Raw genomic sequence first — 12,878 nt, forward strand, 5'->3', positions numbered from 1 at the left:
GGAGTATGATTTAATAAATAGTAAGTTAATAATTTGACTTTTGTGTTGATTGTGACAGTTTCTTCATCTTTAAAATAAGGGGATTGGTATGGGTATTTTCATTTTGAAAATCAGTTTTATTTTTAACTTTTCATTTTTCTGTCATTTAAATTGCTTACCCTTTTCTTCCTTCCAGAGGATAGCAAATCCATTGAAGTGCTTTATGGGGTCACAATACTTTACTTGACTTTGAGCTGCATAGTCACTTGTTGTATAAGAGTTATATTCATTGTATAGATGAGGAAACCAGAATTTACAAAGCTAAAATGTGACTTGTTTTTTTATTTTTTTATTTTTATTAAAGATATTATTTGAGTTTTACAATTTTCCCCCATCTTGCTTCCCTCTCCCCACCCCCACCCCACAGATAGCACTCCATCAGTCTTTACTTTGTTTCCATGTTGTACCTTGATCCAAATTGGGTGTGTTGAGAGAGAAATCATATTCTTAAACAGAACAGAATTCTCAGAGGTAACAAGATCAGACAATAAGACATTTGTTTTTTTTTTTTTTTCCAAATTAAAGGGAATAGTCCTTGTACTTTGTTCAAACTCCACAGCTCCTTATCTGGATACAGATGGCACTCTCCTTTGCAGACAGCCCAAAATTGTTCCCAATTGTTGCACTGATGGAATAAGAAAGTCCTTCAAGGTTGAACATCACTCCCATGTTGCTGTTAGGGTGTACAGTGTTTTTCTGGTTCTGCTCATCTCACTCAGCATCAGTTCATGCAAATCCCTCCAGGTTTCCCTGAAATCCCATCCCTCCTGGTTTCTAATAGAACAATAGTGTTCCCATGACATACATACATCACAGTTTGCTAAGCCATTCCCCAATTGAAGGACATTTACTGGATTTCCACTTCTTTGCCACCACAAACAGGGCTGCTATAAATATTTTTGTACAAGTAATGTTTTTACCCTTTTTCTGCGTCTCTTCAGGGTATAGACCCAGTAGTGGTATTGATGGGTCAAAGGGTATGCACATTTTTGTTGCCCTTTGGGCATAGTTCCAAATGGCTTCCCAGAAGGGTTGGATGAGTTCACATCTCCACCAACAGTGTAATAGTGTCCCAGATTTCCCACATCCCTTCCAACAATGATCATTATCCTTCCTGGTCATACTGGCCAATCTGAGAGGTGTGAGGTGGTACCTCAGAGAAGCTTTTGCATTTCTCTAATAATTAATGATTTAGAGCATTTTTTCATATGGCTATGGATTGCTTTGATCTCCTCATCTGTAAATTGCCTTTGCATATCCTTTGACCATTTGTCACTTGGGGAATGGCTTTTTGTTTTAAAAATATGACTCAGTTCTCTGTATATTTTAGAAATGAGTCCTTTGTCAGAATCATTAGTTGTAAAGATTGTTTCCCAATTTACTACTTTTCTTTTGATCTTGATTACATTGGTTTTATCTGTGCAAAAGCTTTTTAATTTGATGTAATGGAAATCATCTAATTGGTTTTTAGTGATGTTCTCCAACTCTTCCTTAGTCATAAACTGTTCCCCTTTCCATAGATCTGACAGGTAGACTAGTCCTTCCTTGATCTTCTAATTTGCTTATAGTATTTTTTTTTTATGTCTATGTCCTGTAACCATTTGGATCTTATCTTGGTAAAGGGTGTGAGGTGTTGGTCTAATCTAAGTTTCTTCCATACTAACTTCCAATTATCCCAGCAGTTTTTATCAAAGAGGGAGTTTTTATCCCAATGGCCGGACTCTTTGGGTTTATCAAACAGCAGATTACTATAATCCTCTCCTGCTTTTACACCTAGTCTATTCCACTGGTCCACCACTCTATTTCTTAGCCAATACCAAACAGTTTTGATGATTGATGCTTTATAATATAATTTTAGATCGGGTAGTGCTAAGCCACCTTCGTTTGCATTTTTTTTTTTATTAAGCTCCTGGAAATTCTTGACTTTTTATTTCTCCATATGAATTTACTTAAAATTTTTTCTAACTCATTAAAGTAATTTTTTGGAATTTTGATTGGTAGGGCACTAAACAGATAGTTTAGTTTTGGTAGAATTGTCATTTTTATTATATTAGCTCTCCCTATCCATGAGCAGTTGATATTTGCCCAATTATTTAAATCTGATTTAATTTGTGTGAGAAGTGTTTTATAATTGTTTTCAAAAAGATTCTGAGTCTGTCTTGGCAAATAGACTCCCAGATATTTTACACTGTCTGAGGTTACTTTGAATGGGATTTCTCTTTCTAGCTCTTCCTGCTGTTTCTTGTTAGACATATATAGAAAAGTTGAGGATTTATGAGGGTTTATTTTATAACCTGCAACTTTGCTAAAATTGCTAATTGTTTCCAGTAGTTTTTTAGATGATTTCTTGGGATTCTCTAGGTAGACCATGTCATCTGCGAAGAGTGAGAGTTTTGTCTCTTCCTTCCCAATTCTAATTCCTTCAATTTCTTTTTCTTCTCTAATTGCTGATGCTAACATTTCTAATACAATATTGAATAGTAGTGGTGATAATGGGCACCCTTGTTTGACCCCTGATCTTATTGGGAATGCCTCTAGCCTCTCCCCATTAAATATAATGCTTGTTGATGGTTTCAGATAGATACTGCTAATTATAAAATGTGACTTGTACAAGGCCACATAACCAGTGAGTTGCAGGACTCCTTCCTCTTCCAACTCCACTATTGAGCCTGTTGACGAATTCACTTCTCTTTTTCTAAGATGATGTGGTACAACTCTTCAAGGGTTTCAGATATGACATGCATTTCATATATAGAGGTCTTATTACATAGAAGGTTTTTGGAGGAGTTGAGACTAAAAAGAGTTCTGCTTTCTAGTGTGGGTAAATGTAAAATTATTTTAATTGCAATCAAGAGTTTTTACATTATAATTTCTATTGCTTTCTTTCTATTATACACAGAAACAAGTTACTTTTGAATTTATGTTGACAGCATAGATTTGGGCAAATTAGAAAATATGTCTGCTTAGGTATCTATTTTTGTCAGTACAGAAGATGTACTTCTAGCCTAGGACATTAAATGTGCATGTGTGAATGTGCGCATTGCTCTGTTACTAAAATGAGTGTCCAGGCTTAGCATTAAACATAGGACCACCTGCAGTACCCTTTGTTATGAGAGAGTGTAGTTTTTTAGGGTAGCTATAGAGAGCTGAGCTACGTGAGGGGCTGGATTAGGGTTTAACTGCTGTGAACATTTGAGTACTGAAGTACTGGAACTATGAGTTTGTTGTTGTAGACTCTATTGGTATTTATGAATTCTTTGTCTGAACCATCAATCCAGTGACTTCTCTGGGATTTTCTCCACTTAACTGTCAGTTTAATGGAATCTGTCAGATGAGAGATCTCTAAATAATTAAGATATATCTCTAGTGAGCTAATTTAATTCTGTTATTTCCCTTTATAGTGAATGTGAATATTTCATGGAATGATACTTTGGAAGGGACTTTAGAGGTAAAATAGTTCATCTTTTTTTGTTTTTTTGCAAGACAATGGAGTTAAGTGACTTGCCCAAGATCACATAACTAGGTAATTATTAAATGTCTGAGGCTGGATTTGAACCCAGGTCTTCCAGGGCCAGTCCTCTATCCACTGTACCACCTAGCAGCCCCATCCTTTGATTTTTTTTTTTAAGTTTTTGCAAGTCAATGGGGTTAAGTGGCTTGCCCAAGGCTACACAGCTAGGTCATTATTAAGTGTCTGAGGTCTGATTTGAACTCAGGTATTCTTGACTCCAAGGCCACTGCGCCACCTAGCCACCCCTGATTTTAAAATGAAGAAACCAACACTTGCCTCGGTTGAGATGGAATTTCTTGACTAAAGATTCCAAATTTATTGCTTTTCCTACTCTACCACATAAGCCTTTTGTTTGCTTGGATTGATGAAACAACTATATCCTTGAAGTTTGTGATACCAATCTTTGATTTTTGAGCAATAATATTATTCTGAATGACTTCCCTTTAATTATTCCAGGATAAAATCATTAACAGTAATAAAATTACATTAATATGGAGTAAATTTAGGATTACAAAGTACTCAACAGCCTGAGTCTGAATACGATTTGTACAATCTTCTGGATGCTGGCAAGTTGTCCTCTTTGGATCTAAGTTTTCTCACTTGTAAAAGGAATAGAAAGACCTTAAAATAATATTGATAAATATATTATCTATTCTATTTTGTTCCTAGGTCATCTCTTAGGGCTGTCTTCCAAGTCTGGGTTTCCAGAGTGTTCATTCCACCTTTAATACACAGACTAAGCACACATGTGATGAATGTAATTTATAGTTTGAATCTACTTCCCAATAACAAAAACCAGTTAAGCAAAACCTATTAACACTGTAGCTGATATACAGAATTATCCAGCCAGCCTCTATTTCCTCTCCCCAGAAGGGTGACAGGTATGTTTTTTCATCTGTTCTCTTGGACCAAGATTACCAAAAGAGTTTGACTAGCTTTCAATATTGTTTTCATTTGCATGATAGTCATTATATGTATTGTTTACCTTATTCTGCTTACTTCACTCAGCATCCTCACATCTTAAGATATCTCTGAATTTATCATAGCTCACATTTCTTATGATGCAGTCTTACTACTTTAGGAAATCTAAAAACACTAGACCTCCTTTCTCAAAACTTTCCTTCCTATTTGATTTATAATAGAATTTTGCTCACAAGCAACTTTTAACATTGCACATTATAGCTACTTTTTTAAAGTCTTGTAGAGAGTTTACATATTGAATTAGTTTATTGAATCAGCAAGCATTTATTAAGGACCTGTAGTTTGGTAGACAGAAATGGGTAGCGATTACTATAAATAGCTACAACCCCGTGATTTAATTAAGCAGAGTAGGCAAGTGTCAGCAAGAACTTTGATGTTTTTCCAAAACTTATCATTTTGTCATATATAAAAAAATGATAATAGAGTAGTGATTTAATAGCTTTGAAGGAAGCTAAGGATTCTAAGTAGAAATGAAGATACAAGGTAGATTAAGTTTTGTGAGGAAGTTGATAATGATTTTGATAATGATGACTCCCAAATCCATTTTTCTAGTTCTCCTCTTTCTTCCTTTCTTCAGTTCCACAGCTCTGAATATCTTCTGGACTCATTAAACTAAATGTTTTATAAATGACCATTTAACATGTCTTCAACAGAACTTCTTGTCTTTCACTACCCACTCCCGTCAAACCCACCCCTCTTTCCAATTTTTTCTAAGTTTAGCACCATGCTTCCAGTCCCTTAAGTTTACAACCTTCACATTATTCTTTCTTTTACTCTTGGCTCTTCATTTCCTAGATCCCACAAGTTGCCAAATATCATCAATTCTACACGTACAGCATTTCTGGACTCTTATCTCCTAAGTGGTAGCATGGAAGTCAGGAAGGCCTCAGTTCAAATTTGGCCCCAGCTGTGTGACTTTGGGCAAGTCATATCTATTTGCCCTAGTTTCCACAACTGTAAAATGAGTTATCCTCTCCTCACAGAACTGTTGTGAGGATCAATGAGCTAATATTTGTAAAGCACTTAGTACAGTACAGTACATAGGAACAGTACAGTATCGGTACATAGGAACTCTGTAAATGCTATTATTTTGTTAATAATATTTGTTACCAACAAAATCAATAGTCCAAGTCAATCTCTCATCACTTCTGGCTTGGAGTGCTGCAACAGACTAATATCTCTGCCAATCTTTTTCTCCATACATCTGACTCAGTGACTTTTTTTGATATTTTATTTTATTTTTTCAATTACATGTTATGAAAACTTTTCAGCATTTATCCACTTGCATATTTATAAGTTACAGTTTTCTTCCCTCTGCAGCAGTCTGGTAAAAGTTATACATGTAGATTTATGTTTAATATGTTTACATATTAGTCATTTTGTGTATGAAGAATTAGAACTAAGGGCAAAGAAAGAAACATAGTATTCATTCAAATGACATTCTTAAAGTACAAGTAAGACCAATGTCATTTCATTGCTCAAAAACTGGTCGGGGGCGGGTTAGGAGAAGAAAGGGAAAAGCTACAGTGGTTCCCTCTTTTTAAAAAAAATATTTAAGGCAGTGGGGTTAAGTGACTTGCCCAAGGTCACACAGCTAGGGAATTATTAAGTGTCTGAGACTGCATTTGAACTCGGGTCCTCCTGACTCCAGTTCCAGTGCTCTGTCCACTGCACCACCCAGCTGCCCCCAGTGGTTCCCTCTTGATACTAAGATAAAATAAAAATACCTGTTTGGCATTTAAAGCCACTCCTAATCTGACTCTGGTCTGCCTTTCCAGGTGTGTTTCCCCATGGTTTCGTAATTAAACTAGAAATACAATGCCTCTTTCCCCATCTCCTCCCAACACACCCATGCACAGAAGGAGAAACCTTTTAACAAAAAACAGCAAGGAATTCATGGATTCTGTTGTCCAGTCATGCTGGTCTACTAAATGCTCTTCACACAAGATGTTCAAACTTCCATTTCTTTTCAAAAGCTGTCCCTCATTCCTGAAATGTACCGCCTCCTCACCATTGTCTCCAGGATGATCCTTCCTGCAGTTGTTAGTCGGGTAGTCCCTATTACTTAGTATTTGCTTATTTGTGTATATATTGTTGCATCCAATTGTGGCTCCTTGAAGTCCAGGGATTGTTTCTTTCATCTCCATATCTCCACATTCCCTTGGAAATATCTCACTAGGTTTTCACAGTGACTGAAATACTACTTCCTCCAGCAGTGCTGAACATGACCCAATTCATGCTGATCCATCTTGGACCATTCCTGTCCATGTCATCTCTTAAAGTCTGACAAGGATGTTTCCTCCTGTCGTCTTTACATTGTGTAGATTTGGAGGTTATCCTCCCCTCTTGTAGAGGACCAGCCAGGCTTCTTTTCTGTCATATATTTCTCTGAAGATATCTTTTATGCTTCCTTTCCTTTGTAATCCCTTGTTGGTCATTCCTAAAAGGAACTGCACCAGTGAAATACCTCTTGTATTGAGTTTGAACTTAGGTTTGAATTGAACATTTTAGTCTCTAGAGGTGACAATAGTGGGAAGGAATGAATTCCAGACTCCTAAAATGTTAGAACTGAAAGGTAACTCAGCAGTCTCTGCCCCTCCCTGCCCTTCTCTTTTTGAGAAAAGATTTATTCAACTTTAAAGAAGAGACTCAGGGCAAGAATTTAACCTTCTCCACTCCCTTTCTAGTAATCTTCCCAGTGAAAAGGCCGCATTGCCAGGCAGGACTCAAATTCATATCTTCCCACTGTGTGTCTTTTACTTCTTTTAAGGTAACCAGGCCTATAGATATTCTTAGATCATAGTGAGCTCTACTGTTTGTTTAGAAGAGCTTCCCTGTTTTGGGAAAGAAGTTGATGGCCTCAGAGGCTGCTCAGTCAGAAAGACTCTTCCTTTGAAGTTGTGCTATACTATGTTTCTTCACTGGCTGTTCCTTTTTTACTATTGCCCTACTGATTCTGCCATCTGTCTTCCATCTCTTCTCTACTTCTCCTTTCTTGTATTTCCTGGCACATTTCCATTCCCAGGCCATTTGGGTATCCTGGAAAAACTAAGGACTTGTTTTTAATCCTTTATGGACTACGTCGGTTAGCTAGATATTGTAAATATTTCTGTCCCCACTTTCTAGATGAGAAAACTGAGACTGAGAGGAAAATTAAGGCTCAGGTCTGATACCTAATAACAGGATCATAGGATTTAGCAACAGAAAGTACCTAAGAGAGCATGTAATCTAATACAGTCATTTGATGAAGGAGAAAATGAAGACTCAGAGATGTGGTGAATTGCCCAAGATGACACATGTACTAAGTAGCAGAGCTGAGATTCCAGTGCAGGCTCAGGACTTTTTCCATTACACCATCCTTCTTACAAATTGTGCAACCTTGGGCTAGTTCACTTCCCTTTTCTGGGCCTTAATTTCTTTTCTGTAAAATGAACAAGACATTCCACCCCCACTCTTTACATTTGCACTGATTGCCCCTCCCCCTAATCTAGAATATTCTTCTTCCTTGCATGTATCTTATTTCCTGACATCCCTGGCTTCCTTCATATCTCAGCTAAACTCCCTTTCTTCAAGAAGCCTTCGCCAGTTCCTTTTAATGCAAGTGCCTCCTCTTAGTTGATTTATTTCCAGTTTACCTTCCAGATATCTTGCTTTGTGCAGTTGTGTTTATATATTGTTTCCCCCATTAGAATGTTAACTCCTTGGAGATAAGAACCATTTTTGTCTTTCTTTGTATCTCTTGTCTGAAACATACTTCCTAAAACTATCAAATGTGTAATAAATGTTTGTTGGCTGTCTTAGTGAAGGGATTGCATTTACGCCATCTCTGTGATCCCTTCTAGTTAGAATTTTTCTATCATCTGCATTGGTTGGTTTTAACCTTAATCCCATTACTTTTTCTAATACACTGTTTGGACTATTTTTGATCAAAACATGTTTTCCTTTCCAGGGGTGAAGTGACCTGTCAAAGTTATATAGGGTCTGGATCTGTGTCAGGAAATGACAGTACACATATCTTTGTTGCTGAATACTCAAAGTGGTGGTGTTCAGGTCCTAGGGAACCCGAGATTTAGAAAAGCCAGTGCATGGGCACAGTTTATAATCATTTATCTTTGTAATGTAATAGTACTTGAATGTGAATGTGTCTGATGTTGGATCAGTTAACAGTTGAAGAACATGACTTTTTTGGCTTAGTTTGAAGCTTGACCCAACTCCATTCGTCCCATCAGCTATCAATTTGTGGCTTCCCTGTGCTTAGGGATCAACATCTATTGCTGCTCCTATTGTTTTATCTCTACTCTAGCTACCTTATTGGTTTATGCCTTTTCCATGCTGAAGACAATATAAGTAAATAGCAGAACTGGGCAAACTGAACCATTCTATGTCCACAGCCTGTACATTTTTCCCTCAGTGCTTTTACTTACTCCCTTTCTTGTCCCCAAAATGTTCCTCTTCCTGTTTTCACTTGGTGGATTCTTCACCCATCCTTTTTGCCCAGAGGAAATGCTATTTCAAAAAAACACAATCAAATTATTTTCACCTTAAACTTCATATAATGCTTGTTTTGCCTACTTAATTTCACTCAGCCATGATTGATATCAGCATTATTTGTCTGTGTGTGTGTGTGTGTGTGTGTGTGTGTGTGTGTGTGTGTGTATCACATACTCATGGATAGGAAAGGGAGAAGTTTTTCCTTTTTTTTGTTGGTTCATGGCACTTTGCTGTTGTTGTTCAATAAGTTTGATTTGAAAGAGATTTGAACGAGAACCTGAGTTATTCACAATGTCATATATAGTATTAAGAACCATGGGCTTAGTTTCAGGAGAATTTGGTCTATAAGACAAAGTACTTATAATCTATGACTTCAAGGTCCCGCTTTAGTTAGCTTCCAGCACCTATTAATGATATCCTACATCCTCAGCAAGTAGTTTCCTTTCTCTGGGCCTCAGTTTCCTCATCTACAGAGTGTCACTACCCAAATTACTTAACTTTTGTGGGTTATGAACAAAGCCTTTTTTGTAAACTGTAAAGCACCATAGAAATGGGGATCTATTTTAAATACCATAGCCCATGATTTAGTTAGCAGGACAGACAGTTGTCAGGAATTTTTATATTTTTCCAAAACTATTCATGTTGTCATGTGTATAAATACAAGTGATGATACAAGTGCTTTAATACACTTGTTGGTAGATATTATTTTCTATTATATATCACATAATTATCAGTGATTGAGGAAAACTTGATTCTTCAATGACAAGTCATCATTATGATTATATCTCACAGTAAGTCTGCAATGCATATTCAGAATCTCATTGGATTATTTGAACAAATTGTTGAAAATTTTTTTTTAAGAATTAAAATTTCACCAGGGAGGCTGGGTGGCGCAGTGGATAAAGCACTGGCCCTGGAGTCAGAGTACCTGAGTTCAAAGCCAGTCTCAGACGCTTAATAATTACCTAGCTGTGTGGCCTTGGGCAAGCCACTTAACCCCATTGCCTTGCAAAAACCTAAAAAAAAAAAAAAATTTTTTTTAAAGAATTAAAATTTCAGGGGCAGCTAGCTAGGTGGTGAATAGAGCACCTTCCTTGGAGTCAGGGGGACCTGAGTTCAAATCCACCTCAAATGTGGCCTTGGGCAAGTCACTTAATTCCATTGCCTTAAATAAATTAAAAAAATTTAAAAAAAAGAATTAAAATTTCAGCAAACCTTGACTAATCTATAAAATTAAGAATTTTGGAACTGGAAACAACTTAGTTATCTAGTCTAACCTTATTATAAATAAAGGAACCGAGGAGCAAAATGATTTGCTCTGAAGCAAGGTGATAAAATGTAAACAACTTTCTTAGCATGTCATAGATTTCTCAAGCAATGGTAAAGGTATAATTACAGTGTTAAAACTTAAAAAATCAGGTAAAATATTTTAAAATGATATTATTCCTAATGTTTAACTTTAATCAATCTTAAAATTGCTGCTTGCTTTTATTAATTCATATTTCCCCCTTCTTTCTTGTAGGAATCTGTTGCTTTGAGACCATCGATCCGATTTCAAGGAAGCCAAGGGGTAAGCTCTTTTTTATTTAGGTAAAGAGAGAGACCTTTGGAGATACAATCCCTCTCCCAAAGTAAGAATTTCTTTCTATGGTATTTCCCAATAAGTGGTCATTCAGTAGCTTTGAAAGCTGCAGGTTGTTCTATTATATATTTAAAATAAAAGCAAGTTGTCCATATAAGTTTCATTTTTCTGTTCTTCTGTGTCTATTCAGGTAGCTATTTTATTTGGTGTTTGAGTTCAGAATTAAAAATAAAAATTAAAAAAACAAAACAACTATATCTCCAGACTGCTTAAACACTTTGAGTGACAAGAGAGGTCTGTCTAAAGAGTTCTTTTTTTATTAGCTGTAGATGGTAGAATATTCTTAAAATTGTGTGTTCAGGGGTGGCTAGGTTGGAGCAGTGGATAAAGCACTGGCCCTGGAGTCAGGAGTACCTGGGTTCAAATCTGGTCTCAAACACTTAATAATTACCTAGCTGTGTGGCCTTGGGCAAGCCACTTAACCCCATTTGCCTTGCAAAAAAAACTTAAAAAAAAGAAATTGTGTGTTCATCTGGCTCTACACGCTTCAGTCATTGATCTTAGTTAGTTGTGTTCTATGGAGTCACACATTTAATAATCTTCATTTACCATTCCTGCCTTTCACCTATCCGGTGACGGATGGATAGGTGAGGGTCCCTCACTAACTGTCCCTTGCTTTTCCTTTAGCCTTTCTCTGTGTCATATCTCCTTGTGCCTTCCTTGCTGAGTTCCATTTTGATTAGGCTAGAGGAGAGAGTCAGAGACTTGGGTATATCACGGTTCTGTCATTCAACTAACTATATGACTTCATCTACTCTGACCCACAGATTCTTCTTCTTAAATTTAGTTCAGTCATGTGTTAAGTGACTATTGCTTGCATGCAAGTCAAGTCTTCCATTATTGCTTTTGATCCCAGTAGCAGCTGTAAAAAGTATTGTTTTTAAAATATTATATGTCAAATTATGCCTCTATAACTAACTATGGGCAAATAAGGAATGTGGCATGTATTGATGGATATTAAGGTCTTGACATATAATAATACTGAAGGGCTTTTGGTTGACTGTGTGATTGTACAAATAATACTTTAATACATTTTAACAATGTCATTTATAGGGGATTGGCTAGGTGGCGTAGTGGATAAAGCACCGGCCCTGGAGTCAGGAGTACCTGGGTTCAAATCCGGTCTAAGACACTTAATAATTACCTAGCTGTGTGGCCTTGGGCAAGCCTCTTAACCCTGTTTGCCTTGCAAAAACCTTAAAAAAAACCCCCAAAAAACAATGTCATTTATAGGGGGTGGCTAGGTGGCATAGTGGATTAAACACTGGCCTTGGAGTCAGGAGTACCTGGGTTCAAATCCGACCTCAGACACTTTAATAATTACCTAGCCATGTGGCCTTGAGCAAGCCACTTAACCCCATTGCCTTGAAAAATCTAAAAAAAGAAAAAACCCAATATCATTTATATTATTTAATAACCCCTAGAAAGTATTTTAAAATATCATTGGGATCCTACTTGAAAAAAAATAAAAGAATATATTTCGTAATACAGCTTTTTGTGTTTTATACCAATATTGAACCTCTCAGTGTTGCAGTTTTCTCATTTGTAAAATGCGAATAATACCTGTGGTACCTATTTCTTGATTGTAAAGATGGAGAAGGAGGAGGAAGGGAACAAGCATATATTATAGTGCTAAGAACTTTATAAACATTATCTCACTTGATCCTCACAATAACCCTTTGGGAATTGATACTACTAGGCAAATAGAAGTGAAGTGTTACCCAGATTCACACAACTTCTAGGTATCTGAGGGTAGATTTGAACCCAGGTCTTCCTGACTCCTGGCCCCAGGACTCTATACACTGTACCCTATAACTGCCCCAAGATTATATGAGGTCATGTATTTAAAGTACATTTATAAACCTTCAGCACTATAGAAATATTTGCTCCTATTATCATTCTTTTTTAAATTGGGAAGCAGACTCAGAAAAGTGAAATGACTCACCTCAGAATCTCCAGTGAATCAAGGTGTATGAACAGAGACTTTTAGCCCCCAAGTGCAGGCTTGGCTCTTCCCTGTGGCCTCCCAAAGCTTTAAGCATCTTTGACCTCTTTACATGGAATGGTAATAGCAGTTCGAGGAGTGGAAAGCTTAGCAAATGATCAGTGATGAATAATTATCTAGACAGTGGTGCCAGTAGAGGAAAAACAAAAAGGAAATTGTTCTTATTAGTCTGTGAGCACAAGGGGAAGGCTGAAGGAGCAGTCTTGGCA

The 12,878-nt window shown here is 36.8% G+C and overlaps 1 protein-coding gene across 1 annotated transcript in view; it reads left to right on the forward strand.

The window, feature by feature from the left end:
* The window catches only part of ELL (elongation factor for RNA polymerase II), a 142,998-nt gene that overhangs the window by 68,563 nt on the left and 61,557 nt on the right, over nucleotides 1-12,878 (forward strand). Inside the window, exon 2 of the mRNA XM_074204751.1 lies at nucleotides 10,545-10,592. Coding sequence (XP_074060852.1) covers nucleotides 10,545-10,592 — 48 coding nt within the window. The remainder of the gene's footprint in view (nucleotides 1-10,544; nucleotides 10,593-12,878) is intronic.

This window comes from Macrotis lagotis, chromosome X (assembly GCF_037893015.1).
Source record: "Macrotis lagotis isolate mMagLag1 chromosome X, bilby.v1.9.chrom.fasta, whole genome shotgun sequence".
Lineage (NCBI taxonomy): Eukaryota > Metazoa > Chordata > Mammalia > Peramelemorphia > Peramelidae > Macrotis > Macrotis lagotis.